At 36.5% G+C, this 21,630-nt stretch overlaps 1 protein-coding gene across 5 annotated transcripts in view; it reads left to right on the forward strand.

Moving 5' to 3' along the window:
* PAG1 (phosphoprotein membrane anchor with glycosphingolipid microdomains 1) overlaps positions 1 to 21,630 on the forward strand; it is a 98,950-nt gene that overhangs the window by 72,819 nt on the left and 4,501 nt on the right. For 2 of the 5 annotated variants that reach the window (XM_039345509.1, XM_039345510.1), the window contains exons 3-8: positions 2,734 to 3,092; positions 4,878 to 5,084; positions 6,639 to 6,690; positions 8,161 to 8,257; positions 13,216 to 13,811; positions 20,832 to 20,891. In XM_039345509.1, the coding sequence (XP_039201443.1) occupies positions 4,960 to 5,084; positions 6,639 to 6,690; positions 8,161 to 8,257; positions 13,216 to 13,811; positions 20,832 to 20,891 (930 nt within the window). In that variant the 5' untranslated portion in view covers positions 2,734 to 3,092; positions 4,878 to 4,959. The remainder of the gene's footprint in view (positions 1 to 2,733; positions 3,093 to 4,877; positions 5,085 to 6,638; positions 6,691 to 8,160; positions 8,258 to 13,215; positions 13,812 to 20,831; positions 20,892 to 21,630) is intronic. The other 3 variants (XM_039345512.1, XM_039345511.1, XM_039345513.1) reach the window with 2 other exon arrangements.

Here is a 21,630-nt window from a genome sequence, read left to right on the forward strand (position 1 = left end):
AGGATAAAATCAAATAAATATATAAATAAAACATTTTATCCAATCAAAGACACCTATTGCCTAGACTCATAGCGAAATAGATTATTAGGCTTAGTTCCATGTAAGATTCACTCTTATTTTCAGGGAATGGTGGTAGGAGGTCATGTGTGTAAGAATGCATGTATACTTATGAACTTTATCTTTGGGATGATCAGAATTGCAAAATTGGTTGACATATAAAACTGTCTGAAAACTCCATCTCTCTCTTTCTCCCCCCCCCCCATTCAATTAAATGTGCAAAGACCGTTATTCATTAGTTGTGGAGATTTTTAAGACTGTATAAGCAGCAGATAATTAGATTTGATCATCATATTTGCGCTGTGGTGTTTAAGGAAGAAAATCCACTGCTTGCAAATTATTCTCTCAGGTTTATAGTCTTGTGTTTTCCTTTTGCAAAAAGAAGGCAGGCAAGTATCACAGCAATGGAAAATTAAAATAGTTCAATATAGATTTCCTTATACATCATTTCATCTAAAAATATTAAAGATAATTCATATTTTAGAAAAGCAATGTTGACTGGACTGTTACATGCATAGCAATAAAATTGGAATCCCGAAGATACTTCAATTAAGTACTTTATGTTAAATGTATTTAAAAATTTCAGCTGTCAGTGATCAAATGCACACTATTCTTGCCTGCATGTGAAGTACTACCTGATTATTTTTAAAAGTATGTTCTGAAGGTCCAACTACATGGTTCTCAAAACTTTGCAAAGTTCTTTAAACCATGCCATTTATCTCTTCATCACCACTCTTTGAAAGAGATTGTTGAAGATTAAGAAAAAGTTATATAGACTTGATTAAATTAGAAGGAGCACATTTTACAGCATTTAAGAGAATTAGAGAGTTGGGGAAGCTTCAGAGATATGTACATACATGCATTCCCTTTTAGAAATGCTCATACAGAAGATTTTCAACAAAAAGCTTAAAGGTTCCAAAGTCAGTTTTCAGCAAAAAAAAAAAAGGTAAATTTGGAGAATGTAGAGTTTGCTTGCTTTAACATACATCTGAAATATTCAAAGTATATAGATAATTGTGCCAAATTTTTAAGTTTACATATCTTAAATGGATACAAAAGAGCTATTTTAAGCCATATGGAATTTTTAGAACACTTCATTTTCTTCCTTCTTGTAAGCTTCTTTAAAGTTTGAAGATATAGTTTGGGTCGTTTTAGTTTGTATTTGTTAATGATAAAATATTTTTTTTCTAGATCAGGATTGAACTGTGGGGTACTTGGTGCTTGCTGAGCTTGGTGGTTTTCTTGCAGACATTTCATTACCAAACTAGATAACACTATCAGTGTTAGAGGACACTTCTACCTAGTTTGGTAATATTTGCAAGAAAACCACCAAACTCAGAGAACACCAAGGACCTGGCATATTTGGTAATATTTGTTTAATTAGGGGAAGGGGCTTCCAATAATTACTGTGTGGAACAATTTTAGTTACTCTAATTGCATAGAGATGATTTCCACATGGGCATTATATAACTTAAGTAATACCAAGTTATCTCCAGGAAACATAAAATTGCTATGCTCACAATCAGAAAACATCAGACTGCTATACTCACAGTCATAGAATATCCCAGAGAGAATATTTATCATAAAAATGGTTCCAATCTTGAGAAAGGTATAATATATAAAGTTGAAAATTATGGCATGAGCTTAAAAGGGTCATTTTTATTGCTCTAATCAATAAAGTAAAAGGGAGGAGGGACCACTAACAGCACCAACTGGAATTGCAAGCTGCCTAAACATATAGCATCAGCACTGACATATACATTTAATGAAGAACATTTTTTTTCTGTAATTTTTAGAGATTTTTTTTTACCTACACAACAAGCTAAAAAATAAATCAGAACTTTTTTTTTCTCTTACTCTAAAATCTATTTTACTGAGTGGGATCTTTGCTTCATAGGAAGTACATACATTCATTCTGAAGGTGTAACTTAATGGATTTTTTTGTGACCAGAAGAGTATTTTTTTTTTTTTAGGTGCCAAGGATCCCGCTATGTATAGCAATAACAACACCACAAAAGGAGAGACTGAACATTTCCACTCTTTTTTCATGGGTGAAATGTGAGTCTCAAGGTATTTAAAGGCAAAATATTTGCACTAAGTCTAGCAGAGACTGAAGATACCTACTGTTGCCCTTTATATAAAAACAAAAATTGTACTGTTGAAAATTGTCATTTTGAAAACATAATCCTGTCCTAGGGCTGCAAAAATGAAGGGAGGTCAGTCACAGTCCATGGGCTTGAAGTTCCCATTTCTGGGACATAAGGATTCAATTGTTTATTACAGTTTAAAACCATAAAGCTTGGTTGGAAGAATTGTATTGAAAAACAGCCTGTGCATAATCCCTGTAATTATTTTTCTGATTCCAGAGAGAGTCAGAGTGAGAGAGAATGATATGCCATAATTAGGCAATAATGTATACTTGTGGACAATTATTAGGTAGCACTGACATCACTAAATACTACATTATAGACATTAATTAAGAAGTTAGAGAAGTCTGTAGGAAATAGTACTTCACTTTCATTGTTATTTATGAATACATCAGAATTATCTCTGCCATCCATTTTTATTTCCATCAGCATATCAAGTAGTTCCAACGAGGTCCAAACTACTTGTCTGTATGCATTTCATTTTAAATTGTATTTATTTACCATGGAATTAAATAACTTATCTTTTCAGATATTGACTATCAAGCGATGATCAGCTGAAAAACTTAGGATAAGAAAAATCTGAGATTTCATGTTCCCTTCAAATCCATGTTTCCAAAGACTGCTGCAGCAAATTCCAAACCTATTTGGAGCAGTAACAAGGATGAACAGCATTGACCCTCCTCACATGAGCCAAGCAATGTCCTCTCAAGTATTGGAGAGTATCTCCCCCACAAGAAATCCCACCCACCCACCTTTACAAATTACATTGTGATCTTAAAAATAATTGTCACAGTTCCCTGAGGGCAGGGTCAGAATTCCATGTCTACCTACATCTACTCAATTCAAAATACCAACGTAACACCATTATAGAGATCAGGGGAACTTAAGGTACCTTTACCTTTTTTAAAAAGCACCATCATTTATTACGTTTTATGTAAATTTTAATAACACTCAATAACAATTATTCACACAGTTTTATTTTATTTAAATGTTATTTTATTCAGTATGTTATACCTATTCCCCATAATCAACATTCTTAAACATTGGAGCCATCATTGGTAATTAAAGCAATGGTTATTGAGTCTTTAGTTTCTCCATCATCCCTTTTATGACTACTTAAATTTCTACCCCAGTATTACAGTCATACTGTTAATATTCATTCTGAAATATCTGTAGTTTTAGTACTTTATGTAATGTCTAGCCATCTGTACTTAGTCATTTCAAACATTACAAATAGTTTTTATAATAATATATTTCAAACAGATTTATATAGTAATATTTATCATTGATTTTTAAAAACCTGTCTAGCTAGCTATCCATGCTTAGTGGTATTGGTACTTAATTTGCATATTGTTTGCCTATATTCTAGGAAGAATTCTTAATGGATCTGTGACCAAGATAAATTTTCAACATAATGTGATTATAGAAAAACCATACTATGGCTGATTATTAGAAAGAGATAACAATTCATTCTCTTCAAGTGTGAGGTCTTTCTTCTTTTCTATGTCTAGATCAAATTTTAAACTGCCAGAATGAAACCACCTTCCTGGCTTTGTCATTGACCCAAGATAAGTCATTATCAGTACATGTTTCTGGTAGTAGTCAACATATTAGCAGATAGTCCGGGCTCTGTGTCTCTCCACATTCACATAGTGTGTTGTTATCCACTAAGAGTCTCCACTTGAGCATATTGGTTTTACATTTAGGCAGTCCAACTCTCAACCTATTCATAGTCATCCAAGTAGTATAAGGAAGGACAGATCTTTCAGCCACATTCTTCTTTAACATTATTCCTTGCTCAATAGTCTCCATCTTTTAATTTGATTTCGTTCTTGTGTACCCTTAAGAATGTTTGTTCTTACCATAAAGCTGTTCCTAGATCTGAGTCAGCTTTATGAGGACTTTATAACACTCTAAAAAATTTATCTTCAAGCGTATTTCATTTCTTGTTCTCCATAAGTGTCAAGACATAAGGAATGGGCTAAAATCACATTTTCCTTTGTGAAATGTCTAAAGTGACTGTAGGGACTATGGTCAGAGATAATACCGAAGACATATTTTGTTGTGTGAGTTCTTTACCAGTATGAATTACTAATCTAAGAAAATGTAAATGAGAAAACGTTTGGTAATTAGTAATTTAACTTTGATGGATTACAATTGAATAATCACATTCCTGTGAAACTTTATCATAGCTGCAAATTATACTATGGCTTAAAATAAGAGTGGATTGGCAATACATGAAAATGTAATGGCTTTCAAGTATCAGGAGAAAACTATAGTCCACCTCTGCCATCTTGTGGCCAAGGTTGGAACAAGTCTTGCCATCAAGCAAAATTGAAGATAAACAGTTTAAAACATTCACACTGGGCATAACAATAAAACTACAAAATAACAGTAATAAAGTTTGCTTCTCTGCCTCTGAAAATTGCCAATCTCTTAATACCAGGTAATCACGATTGTTTTATGGTTCAGGATACTACTGTCCATTTTGATTAGATTAAGCCTTGATTTAAAATTAAGCTTTAATATTTAATATTGATTAATACCGTTGATATTTTAAAACATATTATTAAAGCAAAATTTAAAGTTTGATTTTCACTGTTATGGCAACTTGCTCTACATGGTTTATTTGAATTACTTTCTCTTCTTTCTCTCTTTTTTTACCCACTATAGAGAAGCTCTCTCAGGTAAAATGGCCAAGTGTTATTGCAAGTAATCACTTCAAACATTCCTGTCTTCACATCCTTTTTACGTCATGGGACCTGATGGCAGTTTCCTAAGTACTGGAGTGCTTCATATCATTGTATGGGGTAGCTTGGGAGCCATGGCAATGCTTCTGGTATTTAGTTTTCTCCTCTTTCTCTGCACTGGCTGTGACAGGTAAGGACTTAGCCCAAAAGAAAAAAATAGAAATATAATTATTTTGAAAAGCTTAGCCAATAAGTGAAGAGCAAGAAACAATCTGTTCTGAGTTTCATTCAGGGATATTGCAGTCTCTTTGAGTATTTGTAATGGATCACTGTATAAAATATATCCAAGGGAAATATTATATTGCGGTTCCTTAATGGGAGCATAAAATCTTGCTCATCAGGAAAAAGCAAACCCAGGAGCCTGGTAGCTTTTCCAACTAACAAATTTTAATTCAACCTCCCAGGACACTTCATAACACTGGGGTCCCCAATACAGGTCTGTGGATTGGTACCGGGCCACGGCATGCCAGAAACTGATCTGCACAAACAAGCAAAGCAAATCCATGGGATCCAGGCAGCACACAAAACCATGCACTCTCAGATCCACGGAAAAACCTTTCTCCACAGAACCGATCCCTGGTGCCCAAAAGGTTGGGAACCTCTGCCATAACAGACTTCAGAGTGGCCATCTTAGGAAAATAGGACTTTCACATCAACATCAAACAATCAATTGGTGAACATCAAATTTTATATCAAACGGTTTCAGAAACTTTCAGACAGTTTTAGCAAACTGATGGGTTTTTAATGTATAACAATTATTAATTATTAATGTATCGGTAATTTGTTTCACATTTAACGTCTGCATAACCAATCCATCTTCCCGTCCCTTCACTTTCCTCAGCCCCACACACATGCACTTTAAATCCTACATCATTTTAACTGCTCTGTGCACCTGATAAAGAGGTTGCAGGTCACAAAAGTTTAGGTGTTTTAATAAAAATGTCTTGGTCAGAATGTTGCTAAAGTGATGGATAATTTAAAACAAGTGTTTAGCATTTTTATTTGGCTATTATCTCTTCATAAAACCTGATCAAGAATTTCAAAAAAGTTTGGCAAAAATTGTGTAATCCATTTCCATCAAAAGGAAAACAAAGATACACCAAGGATCTCTTAGCAACACAGAGATTAATGTGTTCACTTTGACATGTGCTTTCTTAGAAGCTAATTAAATAAGTGTCTTACTTATAAAATTATATGAATACTAGTAATGTTTTCAGATTGTAGAACTTACTTTTGGTAGTAATCAAAAAGCTCAAGTTCAAAACATCAGCTATTCTGTGAATTATATATATCACCTATCTCTTCAGAACGAGAAAGTTCCCCATTGAACTATCTCATAGTAGAGGGAAATTAATAACATTCCCTATGAGATTTAAGAAATGAAGACTTTCTTGAAGTGGCCAAAAAATTCTGAATTGGCAACAAAAAAAGACTGATTTTTTTATTATTGTTCAACATCAGCCAAAAAAAAGGATAGAAAAGAGCATCAGCTTGAACTATATTATTTTCATGTGGAATATCTGAAAGAACAGCAATACAGAATTCAAAACTGAAATATAGTAATAAGCATATCAATACCAGTCAGAAGTCAGAATTAGTCATAACTTACATTATATAAATCTTATTTGTTGAAACTGATTGTGGATATTCCCAACAATATATCTAAGTTTGATTTGTATTACAGGGAGAAGAGTCCTGAGCAGCAAAATGGGGACCATGAAAATCTGATGAATGTGGTAATAAAAAGTCTAATAAAAATGTTTTTTCTATAATTTGTAATGAAGCAGAAAGACTGAACTGTGGAGCTGGAGTATTATTTAAGAGTTGTGTATGTATAAATGCTAAGAATGTATTTATGTAACCCTTATAAAACTGATAAATGATATTTGCCTCATTTTATAGATGAAAAAACTACAGACTACCTAGTCAAGCTGAGCACAGTTATTAGCATACTAGTACATGATTTTCTGATCAAAATGGTATATGTAATAAACAATATAAAAAAGAATTCTCATACATACTCTTGACAGAAAGAATTTTCACCATTTGAAAAGGTATCTTTAGAATTTCAACAGTATGTTTAGTATTTTTAATGCACTTTTGACATCATGATCTTTCCTTCTCTGTAACCATTTCAGCCTGAGGCATATCCTGCTGAATTAAGAGGACTGACCTTTATATCAGTTTTTTTTAAAGACCATGATAATATATATCGTTAAAACAAAATTTTAAATGATTCTTATTTTGATTTTAATACCTGATCAGCAGTATAATCTGTTACTGGGATGGGATGTGCAGCTATATAAATTGAATAAATAAATAATCAGGAACAGATACAAAACTATAATTTAAAAAAAACTTTTATTGATATAAGAACTTACATATCCACATAAACTTACAGAAACTAAAATCTTAAGACATATATTTTTATAAGCGTCTTTTTTAAAATGTAGTAAAGAATATTGTATCTTTGACAAAGAAAAGTCTTTATTATAGGAACCTTTTCTGAGTTCATTAACATGTTAGCAATAGACTTATCTACACATGCTCTTTTTCCCCCTTGTACATTGAAGAGTTTCTGTACTCTATGGTCTCCTTCTCCTTCTCCTTCTTCTTCCTTCCTCTTCCTCTTCTTTTATTCTCCTCCTCCTCCCCTTCCATTATTTTTTTTTACCATCACTCTTTTGGGTAACCTTAACATACAAATCTCCCCTAAAAATCCAAGAACAATAAAATAAAATAGAAATATACTATGAAAACAATACAAACTTTGATAAAGGTTGACTTATTGTAACAATGTAACTAGAAAGTTCTTCACTCCTCTCCTGGTCTCTGTCTGGATCTCCTCAAGGGAGATACACCTTACAGTGTGCAAAACTCTGTCTTAAACACAGAATAGCAAGTTATTCAGTTTAGAAGGCCCTTACTCTTACAGTGTTTTCATATATATATATATATATATTGGCCTTAAGTACTGGCTATAGGGAGGATGGCTGACTTTTTCTTCTAAGGAGAGATGAGAAACTGTCCTGAAATTCAGACTATCTAGAGATCTTCTGTAACTATTTGATGTTTTTGCAATTCTCACTACTAGAACTCTTAACATTAACATGTCATCTACCAATCTAGCTAACTAGCCACCATCAGTTATAAAATGGATGTTCATTTTCTGACCAGTTCATGTAAATCCACATTTTGTTTTGCAGCCTTCAGATAAAGAAGCATTTAGTCATTCTGTCACAAGTCTGGCTACAGATCCAATTGCAAGCAGTGAACAAAATGGTGGAATTAGTAATGGAGATGGTAAGATTATCATTATGTGATTTCTCAGCAATTGATGACTCACCATAAATATGTACATTGCCACTGTATTGTTTTTAAAATGATGCAAGCTCACAATCCTGATTCCATTTACAGTAACTATTGTTACAGAACAGCAATAGCTCAGATAAGAGAATAAATGTCAGTGTAAGACAGCTGGCTGGTAGAGCTCAAGAACAGAGCTGGCTCAGAACCTTGGACAGAACTATATGATTCTTGACTTGAATTCAGTACTGTGGCTAGCAGACCTGCAGTTCTTAGTACTGTAGGAGAACCCTAACTAGTGCAAAAACTCAGTTGTTAATACTTAATGCACTACTATAAATATTTTTGACACAAATGACTAGTATAGTCATTCCTTTGGAAACAGTTCATAAAACTAAGGATGTTCTTATTGCACACTAGAAGTTGAACAGAGATATAACTATAAATAGGATTTTACTATGGAACGGTCTTTGACAAGTCTTATAACAATATATGAAAAAAATCAAAAGAGAGTAGAGGAAAGCTACAGAAATCGGATCATAAGTAACTTAAACCCCACTGATTTCACTGAGATATTTCAAGATGATTAGTGAGGATCCCATTCTGCACTGAGAAAGAAAAGAAGAGAGAATATTTATATTGTGATTCTGCATGGAAAAATATGTATGTCTGCACAGTTTGTAAATACACTTCTAGACTTGAATATTTACTATATGTTGTGGTGAGATTATTCTCTGATATGTAAATAATGGAAAAATTCAGTTCCTGAGTCAATTACAGATAGTAAATGACTTATAACCATTTTTACCCTTACAGTTACAACTGTTGCAGCATCCCCATGGCATGTATTAATGACAGTTGCAGTGTCCTGGGGTCATGTGACCTTTTGACAAACAAAGTCAATGGGGAAGCCAGGTTCACTTAACAACTATGTTATTAACATAACAGCTATAGTGATCCACTTAACAACTGTGGCAAGAAAAGCAAGTAAAGTTGTAAAAGCCATTAAGCAAACCTTACTTAACTTGCTTAGCAATAAGTCTTGCTTAGCAATGGAAACTTTAGGCTCAGTTGGGGTCATATGTCAAAGAACCATCTGTAATAAACTATAATATACAATGCTGTACTCATTACTAATGAGCAAATGTGCATAGAAGAAAATGTAGGTGAGGAAATGGGAAACGGTTAGGTTTACTCACTTTAACTTGTAACTGGAAAGTGAACTGGAAAGTCTTCCTGGCTGACTATGCATTTGAAATTATCTTAATTTTAAAAAGTGTTGAAAACCTTTCTTTCTAGAAGCTTAAAATAAACATAGTGATATGATGGGATGAATTCCTTAAAGTAAATATCATAGACTTGGATATTTTTTGACATAACAGAAGACATTGCTAATCCTTTAGTTGTAATTTGTCTGCTCCCAAAATTATTTTATTTTTATATATTTACTATAAAAGTGGTGTTCTGGCCCTCCAGTGACTATGATATCAAATCCAAGGGAAAGAAAAAAAAGGGATAAACACAGATGATGTCTCAAACATCAGTCTCCCAAATAATGCTGTGGGGATACTAGGCATAGATAGGTCTGATGGGCAGGATCAAAGCTCAGCTTAAAATGGTATGAAACTTATGAAATGGAGTTTCTATTCAAAGCATCTTTTAATAAAGGAATTCTTTGAAGCTATTGACAGAGACACTCAAAATGTAAGAATCTATAATGCAGACTACAATACTTTAAAATCAGAAATTGGAATATAAATTTCATTTTACTTCAGAAAGGTTTACCCAACTTGTTTCTCTAGATAGCTTCCTAAACCCTTCATCCATAGTTTTAGCAAAATGTCTTAGTTCTTATCAATGCTCTAGAGATTTCAGAGCCATGGTTTTGCAGCTTGTGTCACCTCCAGCTCAGAGACACTGTCCTTATCGCTGGCCTTCTGCTTCTCTACACTCACTGTTTCTTACTCACATCCTTCATTCAAATATTCATCCTTAATGCCCTCATCCTTTGTGTTGTTGGTTCTAATTTACATACTCCTTCCCCTTCAACTCCAGGGTAAGTTAGTTTTTGCTCTTGCCACAGTTTTCTCCTACTTGAAGAAGTGCTTAGCTCTCTTTTTCTCCTGAAAACCAACTCACCAAAACTATGTAGCTATTTCCACATTTCCTAATTTTCCTGCAATCTCTCTCTCATACAGTCTCCCAGAAAAAAAAATCCTTCTTTTGCTTTTGAAAGGGCCAAGGGGATTTCTTTAGCCTTTATCTAAACCAGCAGTTCTCAACCTGTGGGTCGTGACCCTTTTGGGGGTCCAACGACGCTTTTACAGGGGTCGCCTAAGACCATCGGAAAACATATATTTCCAATGGTCTTAGGAACCGAGACACTAGTGAGAATTTCTGTTCAAGGCTAGCTCCACCAGCCAGCTCGGGCAGACAGCAAAGCAGCCGCCTCAGCAGCATGGCGGGGCTGCGCTACCCATCGCAGGGCAGCTACTGCCGCGTCGCCATGGCTATGAACCTCCTGCTCAGCGTCTTTCAGGTCCTCTTGCCTGGCTTCCATCTGGGAGAAGCGCAGGGCCAACGTAAAAAAAAAGCCTGGCGAAATACTCCCAATGGGTAGTGTCGATCTGTAGCAGGAGGTGAAGGGGGCGGGTGGGGGGGTCAACCAGAAGGAAACCAGGTCTGATAAGGGTGAAAGTTGAGTGAGGTTTTCCCCCACGCCCCTCTCTCCGCCTCCCTTTGTGCAGCAGCGTCTCTGGCTGCTGCCTTCCCAGTCACTGAGAAAGGAGAAATAAAGAGCCGTGAGTGAGTTCCCCTTTCTGCCTCGTTTTTAAAGCTTTTTTTTTTTTAAACGACCACTCGTTCAGAACTCCTCGGGGCTTGTTTGCATGAGCTTGTGGCAGATCAGTAAATAAAGGGGTGGGGAAGCCAAACTGTCCAAGGCGTTTGCACCCTGAACGTGTGGACGCTACTTTCATGACTTGCCACCACCACCCCCTCTCTTCCCGCCCTGCTCTAGCAATGTGCTGCTGCTGCTGCTCCTGGCTGAGCTTAGCTACGGTGCCGAGCCAGTCCCCACGCCTCCTGGTTGCCCGGCCACACTCTGCCCCCGGCCGTCCTCCACGCTGCACCGGAGCCTCCCGGCGCTGCCGGCCCACCTCCCTTGCTGTCAGAGGGCATCTATGTGTGTCTCCAGACCTTACTGGACTACCATCCCCAGCAGCCCTAAAAGCACTGTGGAAGATGGGGAATACTGGGAGTTGCAGTTCATCACCATCTGGAAAAACATGACTCTCCAAAGATCCATCCATCCTTCCTTCCTTCCTTCCTTCCTTCCTTCCTTCCTTCCTTCTTCCTTCCTTCCTTCCTTCCTTCCCCCCTCAATCTCCTTCCTTCTCCATCTCCTTCCTTTCCCCTTCAATCTTCCTTCCTTCCTTCCCCTTCCCTCCCTCCCAACATTTTTGAGCAAGGAAGAGTAAGCTTCTCCAGCGAGCATTGCTATATTGTTTTTGTGATTAATCACTATGCTTTAATTATTCAATTCGTAACAATGAAAATACACCTTGCAAATCAGATATTTACATTACTATTCATAACAGTAGCAAAATTACAGTCATGAAGTAGCAACAAAAATAATTTTATGGTTGAGGGTCACCACAACATGAGGAACTGTATTAAAGGGTCGCGGGCATTAGGAAGGTTGAGAACCACTGATCTAAACAAATCTGGTTATATCTCCCTTGCTCAGTAATCTCAAATCGATGTCTGGAAATCAGCTATCAATCTTATGATAACAGGAGATAGTGGAGTGGGTGGACTTGAACGTATCTGGATTTTCTTGCCCATTTCCTTGCCCAAATATGTTAAATAAACTTTAGCTTCTAGAAAAACAAGCCTCTTCCTGAAAAATAAACCCTTTACCAAGGGATGAAGAACTATTAAAAAGAGGAAAAGCCTAGTTTCAAAATAACATAAAGCAATCATATCAGATGGCACTAACTCAACCTTAGGTATCTTCAGCCTAATTGTTTTCCCTAGGGCATTCTGCAGCTAAACCCGTTAGAAAAGAAAGATTGGACTGTTATTCACTAGACCTAGATCCAGTGAATTTCTTTTCGAAAGGGAATTCACCAGAACTTGCTTAAAATTAGCCAGGAAAATCTCATTACCAATAAAGTATCAATAGTTTCATGGATCCTGTGGTCTGTTTTTTTCTCTTCTGGTCACCCAAAGGACCCCAGGATATGTTCAAGCACACAGATAGTGTCTTATTCAGATTGAAATATCAATCACAGTATACAAGTCAAAATGAATGCTAGATAACCATACAAGATACTGTCCCAGTCACCATTTCAAATGATCCTGCCAATAAGGAATAAGATTCTGGTGAAGTTGAGTGACTTTGCATCAAAATACAAGAGAAGTTGCTCTCGGTAACTAGGAAGCAAATTTTATTTTCTCTTTCTAATAGAGATTGAACGATTGACCAATAACCCACTAACACAATAAAAGTGCCAACATTTCATCTTTCCAACTGCAGTTAACAATTTTCACACTTACCAATCCATTCTAAAATATTTTAGTCTATTTCACTGTCTTTCATCTACAATATTATCAATTCTATCCATCCATTCTCTTCTCAATGAAAAAGTCTAGCCTCAACCTTCAAGAACTGTTGGAAATATGCTGAAGAAATCTCAAAGAAAAACAAATCCAGTACCAAACAAGCTTCATATGACCACAAAACAAAAAAAATCCAAATTGGATAAAAAAAATAATGAAGTTAACAAATGAAGAAAAAAATAAATATAAACCAAAATAAATTTGTATTAGTATTTCCAAAGATGTTCCTTATGTGCCAATATCTTTTTTTAATGATACAGATATATAGATTAGTGGCCTTATGAGCCTAAAATTATACTTAAGATTTATGCATTTATGTAATTTTCTTCTAGTTTTATCAGAAGATAGTACAGCTGCTTCTCTCCAACCTTATGAAGAAGTGCAAACCTCTGTTACAGATCTTTTGGATCAACAGGACACATTGGGTAGATCTTTAAAATGTCATCAAAGTAGAGAGCTACCTAGAATTCCTCCAAATAATGCCATGGAAACAATTCTCACCACAAGAAATGTAGAAAATGACCAGAGTTTTGGAATGGAGGGGCCTTATGAAGTGCTGAAAGATAGTTCCTCCCAAGAGAACATAGTAGAAGACTGCTTGTATGAAACAGTGAAGGAAATTAAGGACCTGGGAGCAGCAGGCAACTCAGAGAAATGCAAACCAAAGACTACTGTAATGGTTAATGGAATTTTAGATCATGTTCTTGAAAAGAAGACAGAATCAGCGGAATATGCATCCGTTGACAGAAATAAAAAAAGTTGCCACAGTGTTAATTCAGAGAGTCCTCTTAGCAGTACTACTCCAGATGTGGAAGAAGAAGCTCCACCTCCTGTACCAATAAAACTTCTTGATGAAAATGAGAATGTACAGGATAAAGGAGCCAAAGAAGAGGAGGAAGTAATGGAAAGGCTTAATGAACCCGACAAGGTACATGTTATTTTGTGTTATCAGTATAAGAAAGTGAAGTTGTAACTTGAAAGACTTGAAGTATGTATATGGCAAATGCTGTTGTTCATTAGTAAATATAAATTCTTTTTCTTGGTATCTTCTGCTGATGCAAAATCTTAAGATCAAAACTAGCAGTATTTGTGTGATCTAAATATAATGTGTCAATGTTCAGATGTGCATTCATAAATGAAAGATAATATTCAAGTGGCTAGATTGAAGAAGGCATGGAATCCTATGCAGTTGGTGATAGTTTCAAGGTATTGAAACTTAGTGCTTCTTAAAATTTTAGAGACATTTGCATGAATATTTTGTCAGCATCTACCCAGGAGACACATGCTTGCCAACTGATCATTAATTAGTCTAATTAGTCTGTCCCTTGTTTTGAAATATTCCAGATAATCTGTGTTAGGAACAGAAGGTATTCAAAGTGTTACTGTTGGCCAACATCTAGCCAGCCAATAAAACACAAAATGTAGGAGAGAGCAGAATCCTGGAGTAGCATCTAAAATTGAATTTTGCTAATGTGATACGAGTTTTTTTTTTTTTTTGCTTTCCTCTCCTCTGTAGAGTCTCAAAAACCTTCAACATTTGTTCCAGAAAGACAGAATGACTCACGCCCTACTGTTTTCATTACTGTTCATGAAAACTTGCAATTGTATTTTTCCCCTGGCCTCCAGATTTCTGATCCAATTTTAGATTTAAGTGTATCCCTAATTTTAATTTGTAATGAAAGCAAAGAACTTTTTCTAGTTCTTACCCCAAAGGTCCAGTTGCTTATAACAGCGTGAATTTCAAGTAGATTACAGATCAAAATATGTCAAATATTTTAATTTTTCAGAAATGCAATCTGTCACATTTTAAATAATATTAAAAACTAATTTGAATAACTCCTTAAAGAGAAAAGCAACAACTTAGGGAGTTAATTATTCCTACAAGTCTATCCAGGATAGTGGCTTTCAAACGATAAACAAATTAGTGGTGTTTTCCTGACCCAAATATTAGAACTGTATAATTATAATGCTGAGGGGGAGGAGAAGGATGAAGATGATGATGGTGGTGGTGGAGTGTTTGCTGGAACAAAACTTATTTGATGATAAACAATTCAAAGAATTCACTAGTACTACCTAAGTGATTAGAAAATGCTCATGTCTTATTCCTCTGTTTTCTTCCATACCTCGTACAATTAATCTTAACAAAATTATCATAGAAGTAAAACTAAGTAAAACTGTTAGCCTTTTTTTTCCAGATCAGTTGGCCAAAGTTCATGGCTGGATGGGGGAGGGGGGAGGAGAACTGAATCTTAGTCTGATTATTCTACATGAGTTAAATGCAGCAGGAGTTAAACACACAAAGACAGAGACAGTAGGTTTTATTCGTATTATATTTAAAGTATTCCAAATTTCTTAACAGCAAAAAATTAAAAGTTAAAAAAATAGAACTAATGTAAATTTCTTTGCTCCAATTCCATGAATGGTCATCAATTGTTGCTCATCCAAACTGGAAAAATACTTCTGGAGTTATTATTATTCCAAATATTCAAAATTTTTAGTAGTATAAAATACAAAAGAAAATAACAGGAAAGTAAGGGAGGAAAAAGGGAAGGGAAAAGAACAGGACAGTGGTGGCGAACCTATGGCACATGTGCCAGAGGCAGCACTCGAAGCCCTCTCTGTGGGCACATGTGCCGTTGCCCCAGCCTGCCTCCCCCTGCAGCCCCCTCCTTACCAGCAGCCGCCCTGGAGGACAGTCGCCCCCAGGCATAGCCTGCATGGAGCAGCACAGCCAAGGACATAGCCAGGCAGCAGGGACAAGACTCCACCCTCATGCCCCATAGCGTGCAGATGATGCTGCGGGCTGTGGGCGGAGGGCGTGGCTACCATGGAGGCAGTGTGTGGCCCTGTGGGTGGGGGTGGAGCAGGCAAGGTGGGAGGTGGAGCAGGCAGGGCAGGAGGCGGAGAGGGGACGGGGGGGGGTTTGGGCACTCAGTCTCTAAAAGGTTCACCATCACTGGTATAGAACAAAGGGGAAAAAAATAAAGAAAAAGCACTGACTTCTGACTCCTTTTGGTTCAATTGATTAAGATAATAGCATCAAACCTCAACTTTTTACTTTTATATAATAATACAAAGTAGTCAATTGTATAACAACAAATCTATTTAATTGGCAAAACCCAGAATCGAAGTTTCATTTTTTTCCACCTCAAAGTCCAAAAGCAGTTTCCAAGTACAAAATTAATTGTGTTTTTTCTTTAATCTGAGCAGTCAATTTGGCCATTTCTCCATCAACTTTTGCAGCCATTTATCCACTGTAGGAATCAAAGTGTCCTTGCATTTTTGTGCATAAAGTAATCTTGCTGCTGTCAACATATATAACATTAAAGTTCCACATTTTTTTCCAAATCTTTTCCCATGGAGTTTTTAACTGTTGCTATTTCTTAACTATTCCAGATACCTTGCTTGACTTGATTAATTATTTATACTACTGCCTATTTGTTGTTGGGGAACAGGAAAAAAAAGCTATTCTCAGTTTCATTGAAGGTCTCCACATTTATAGCCTTCTGCTTATTCCTTCTCTCCATTCTTTAATCAGTTGAATCTCTTCTTTTATCCTGTACCTGCTTGATTTGCTGAACAATTTCTGATAAAGGCTTTGTTTGAAAGCCTTTTGAAAATCTAGATGATTATCTATCCATCTGAAAAAAATAGTAAGAGACTTCTCTTTCAGATTTTTTTTCTTTTTAGCAAATCTTGATAATTTTATCTTTAATAATACTTTATGTTAATAAATTTCAAGGGATAAACTTGCCCTGATGCATTTTAATAATCACTGTGACACTGCATACTTTCTAGTCCCCTGGGAAAGAAGCCAATCTTAGAGAGATTTTTTTACCTACCGTATTTTTCTGTGTATAATACACACCTTGTATAAGACACTCTGGCATGCGACTTCCAAGCTTACAGCAAAGTCAGCACTGGGAACACTTGCCTCCCAGCACTCTAAATAGATGCCTCCCAGCCAGCCCCATCCCCCCACCCATCTAACCAGCATTCGGCATGATGAGCATGCATAGTCAGTTCATAGCAGCAGCCTTCCGACCCTGGTAAACAAACCAGCAAGGCAAGGGAAGCGAAGCGAAGGCAGGTTTTAAACTCCCCACCATTTCTCTGTGCTGATCAGCTGTTCGGCACAGCGCCAAACAGCTGAGCCGGGAAATCCAGAAGTTTGGCCGGCTGCTATTATCAAGCAGGATGGCCTCGCAACTGCGTTCCATAGGGTCCCCGGCCAGCATACAGGTACAAGGGAGGGAAAGGGCTGTCGCTGCCATCCATGCTGCTGGTCCTATCTGTTGCCTCTGGACGCCACCATCTGACGATCTTGCCCCCTCCCCTCTCCCGTTAGTGGCAAGCCCACAGGGGCTTGACACCTGCACAAGGTGGCATGGCAGCAGCATGTAAAGAACCCACAGAGGCATGCCCTGGATTGCGGATGTTACCCTTATTTTTTTGTGTATAAGATGCTGCACTTGTATAAGATGCATCTGATTTTTAAACAGGGTGTTTACAGGAAAAAATAGCATCTTATACACGGAAAAATACGGTATTTTTTTAGATCAGAGAAGTTTTTCAGTAAGATGTAGACCTTAATTTCTCAGACTCTCACTTGAAAAGCTTTAACCCACATCCCCTTGCAGTATATTCATTGCAGGGGAAATTTTTTTTAAAAAAAAATCAGCTTCTTTGCTAACATTCTGGTATCCTTCACATCCAAATAATAATAAGTCACAAAATAGCCATTTTTCTGCTTCTGATAAAATTACAAAAGCATTCACTGATCTTAATATTGATATTAATGTCTTCCTTCTTCCACTCCTTCCTAGTGTCTTTCTTTCTTCCCTGAATGGAAGGATTCCTTTGGTTTGGAAAGAGCAATCCATTTTCCAGTCTTGCATCTTCTTCCTTAGGAAGGACCTGTAGCTCACTGGTCAATATAGCATATGCTTTGCATCTTCCTAGAATGGGGATGGTTGGAATAAATTCAGGACAACCTGTAGAATTGCTGCAAGTCACTGAAAAGAAAATAATGACCAAGATATACCAGTAGTCTGATAGCATAAGAAAGTTTGAGTGAGAGGATGGTTCTCCCTATCTTGAAGGAAGCAATGGTATGCCTTTTCTTCAGGAAGCCACTGCTGGACCCAACAGTACTAGAAGTTTTTGTCTCATCTCCAACCTTCTCTCTCTAGGAAAGATGGTTAAGAAGATGGACAGATTGCAGCTTCAGACAGCCCTGAAAGAAGTGGATTATCTGGACCTTTTCAGTTAGGATTCAGGTTGGGGATAGAATAGAGATGGCATTGATTGCACATCTCAATGCTTCGGACAGAGCTAGGATAACTGTAGTGCAACTGTCCTGGTTCTTTTTTGCTTTCCTGTCACCTTTCTTCATTATATACTTCTGCATTGACTGCAGGGAGTAGGAACGGGAGACATGGTGATTGGTGACAGGGTGATGGAGAGGTTAAACCTGAACTCTGTGATTTGTATGATGCCACATCTTCCCTTCCTGCTTAAGATCTACATGGAGATGCTAAGGGAAGTCATCTATCAAAATAGGATCAAGTATCATCAAATGCCGATGATACTCAGCTATATATCTTGATCCTGGCATGGTCAAGGGGTACTGTGGATATTTTGTCCCAGTGCCTGAAGACTGTTGGATCCTGGATGGAAAGGAACAGGCTTAAACTCAACCCTAATAAGTAGTTGTGTGTTCTTTGGATTTTCCATCCTTGGTTCTGAATGGGGTACAATTATGCATATTGGTGCACAATTTGAATTGAAGCTCTTACTTGTACGTTAGGTGGCAGCTGTGACCAGGGATGTTTTTGCCCAGATTTATTTGGAATGCTCGTTCTTTCTTTGTCTTTCTTTCTTTTCACAATCAGTCATCTCATGTGTAGACTATTGTAATGCATCCTACATGGGGAGGTCACTGAAGTTCAATCAAAAACAGCTGATCCAGATTCTGGCAATGCAGACAGTTATGGGAACCCCTTGCTATGCCCATATAAAACTTTTGCTACATGAGTAGCATTGCTTCCTGGTGCAGTTCAAGCTGCTAGCTGTGACATACAATATAAAGATCTTGGCAAAGAATCTTGCTATTTGAGGAACTGTCTTTCTTCTATTAAAATAATGTCATCTAATGAAATCCAGTTAACTTAATTTCTTGGTCACAGCACTTCCCCCTGAAATAGTATCCCCCAAGAGGTTCACATTGGTCCAATCCTGCTCTTTTTTAAATAAGCCTGGAAGACCTCGCTTATTTCCCTGATTGATTAAGTGTAATTTTATTAATGTACTAGATGTATGAATCTCCAGGTTATTATTTTCCTTTTGCTTTTATTGTGCTGGATGTATTTTTAACTTGAATAACACTCCAGAATCTTTATGACTTGAATAGCCTTACAAATCTGATTTACAAATAAACAGATGATTCTGTTAAGACAGAAAGCATTTGAAACTGAAGCATAAAAAACATTTGGGAAAGGTCAAAGGTTTATCAATTTTGTCATTCTGCAAGCATTCACTATTACAATTTTGCCTCTCCCCCCCTCCCCAAATCCTATGAACTGGAAATGTGCCTGCTCGTTGTTTCTTTGCAGCCCCAGCCAGATTTGGCCCATTTACAAACTTGATATTTCTTTTGACAGCTTCTCCTCCCATTCCAAATTAACCATTCAATTCTGTTTCATTTTCAGAGATTATCCTGCTGAAAGACAGCCTGTCAAATGAGTGGACAGAGTCCTGAACCCATTCCAAATAGCTGCATTCCAAATATTGGCAATGTGTTATTTGAATCTGATTTTTTTGCATTGTTGTTGTTGTTGTTGTTAATTGCGAAGTCGTGTCCGACCCGTCGCGACCCCATGGACAATGTTCCTCCAGGTCTTCCTGTCCTCTACCATCTTCTGGAGTCCATTTAAATTCACACCTACTGCTTCAGTGACTCCATCCAGCCATCTCATTCTCTGTCGTCCCCTTCTTCTATTGCCCTCAATCTTTCCCAACATTAGGCTCTTCTCCAGTGAATCCTTCCTTCTCATTAGGTGGCCAAAGTACTTGAGTTTCAACTTCAGGATCTGGCCTTCTAAAGAGCAGTCGGGGTTGATCTCTTTTTTGCATTAATAATAAGAAAAAACATCCATCATGGGTTAAATGAAAAGGCCTGAGTTTAGTTATATTTTTATTGTATTGTTTGGGATTCCTTATTTATTTGTTTGTTTGTTTATTTATTTATCTTCCTTCCTTCCTTCCTCTTTCTATGTAGAAAACAGCTGTTTCATTTTGAGTACTTAATTGTAATTTACCTCAGAATATAAAGTTCAAACTGTCTCAGGTTGAGACCATCTTATTTCCTGGACTTTTAATGCACCATTATGTCATCCAATTATTATATTGCTTGCTAGGTTTCATTTTATGTTGTGTTTTATCTCTAATTGTGTTTTTTTATTGTTTCACAGTTTTATATTATCATTTGGGTTGTGTGAAAAAAAGGATGGAAATAAAATTACCAAAAATCACAGCAAAATAAACTGCTGTGAACAATTAAGTATTTTTATGATTTTGAGTTGGGCTGTCAAGTGATTTAATTGAACAAAACTTGAACATTTTGTTAGATCTAAGAAAACACCACTGAAATAATATTGATTATAGAATTCAATAAAAATGCGAAGGAAATTCCTACATCAGAAACTTTGTTACAAATGCTTAAATATAGACTTCTGCTGTCTTAATCATGTTTCAAACATTTAATAGAATTCAGTAGAACAGATATCAGTGCCTTTATTTTTGCCACATATAAAAATTGTTTCAGTCTGCTTACCTTCAAAACTGGGCTATTAATTTCAGCTACTGAAAAATGGACAATTATTCTTTTATTTTTGTATTGAGGAAGGTGTTAGCTTTTAAATAAGATGTTATTTTCTATCTTTTTCAGAGATTTAGTTCATTGATTTATAAATCTCGAGAAGATGACCCATCTCTTACAGAAGATGAGGTGGGTCTGTCTTGTATGAAATATATTCAGAAAATGTTACCTGAATAAAGCTGTATTAAGTGTTCTTTGATTAAGAAGACTTGGAAATAATGGTTCAAATGCAAATGGGTTACATGATTATTTTTGCCAAATGCCTTTATATCAGTTTCAGCCTTTCACAGTGGAACTATTTTGGGTCATTGACTATTATTTGGGACTCCCTTCTTGGCTATTTAAGAAGTGTCAACACTGATACAAATATAAGCCCATATAAATATCTGAAGACTGCACACATTAAATTGTAGTTGATCCTGCCTTCTTATTCTGTCCCTTTATATCACATGACAAAAACTGTCAGGGCTGAGAAAAACTTTTAAAACGGAGTATAATGTGATAAAAGGATTTGTATCTGAACCAGAAAACACCCTTATTTCAGGAAATGAAAATTCTTTAATTTCACAACATATACCCAGATTTAACCATAGTTTCAATTGGGAAAATGTGATCAGGGAATTTCTAGAAGCTTGACAAATCAGCCATCAATAGACACATAGACATTAACAACATCTATAGACTATGCAAAAGAGACTATCACCAAGCCCAAAAGGGAACAAAAAGACCTAAGCACCTCTCCACCAGCAATCAGCGTCGAGATCAGCATAGATCAAGATTAACATCAGACCAACAATCATGTAAACAATACCCCAATCAAGAAACTGCCAATGAAGCCAATAGCAAACAGCCCAACCAAAGAATCTCT

The sequence above is a fragment of the Crotalus tigris genome, unplaced genomic scaffold (assembly GCF_016545835.1).
Source record: "Crotalus tigris isolate CLP2741 ecotype Arizona unplaced genomic scaffold, ASM1654583v1 scf7180000017952.28453644438:3035480, whole genome shotgun sequence".
Classification (NCBI taxonomy): Eukaryota; Metazoa; Chordata; class Lepidosauria; order Squamata; family Viperidae; genus Crotalus; species Crotalus tigris.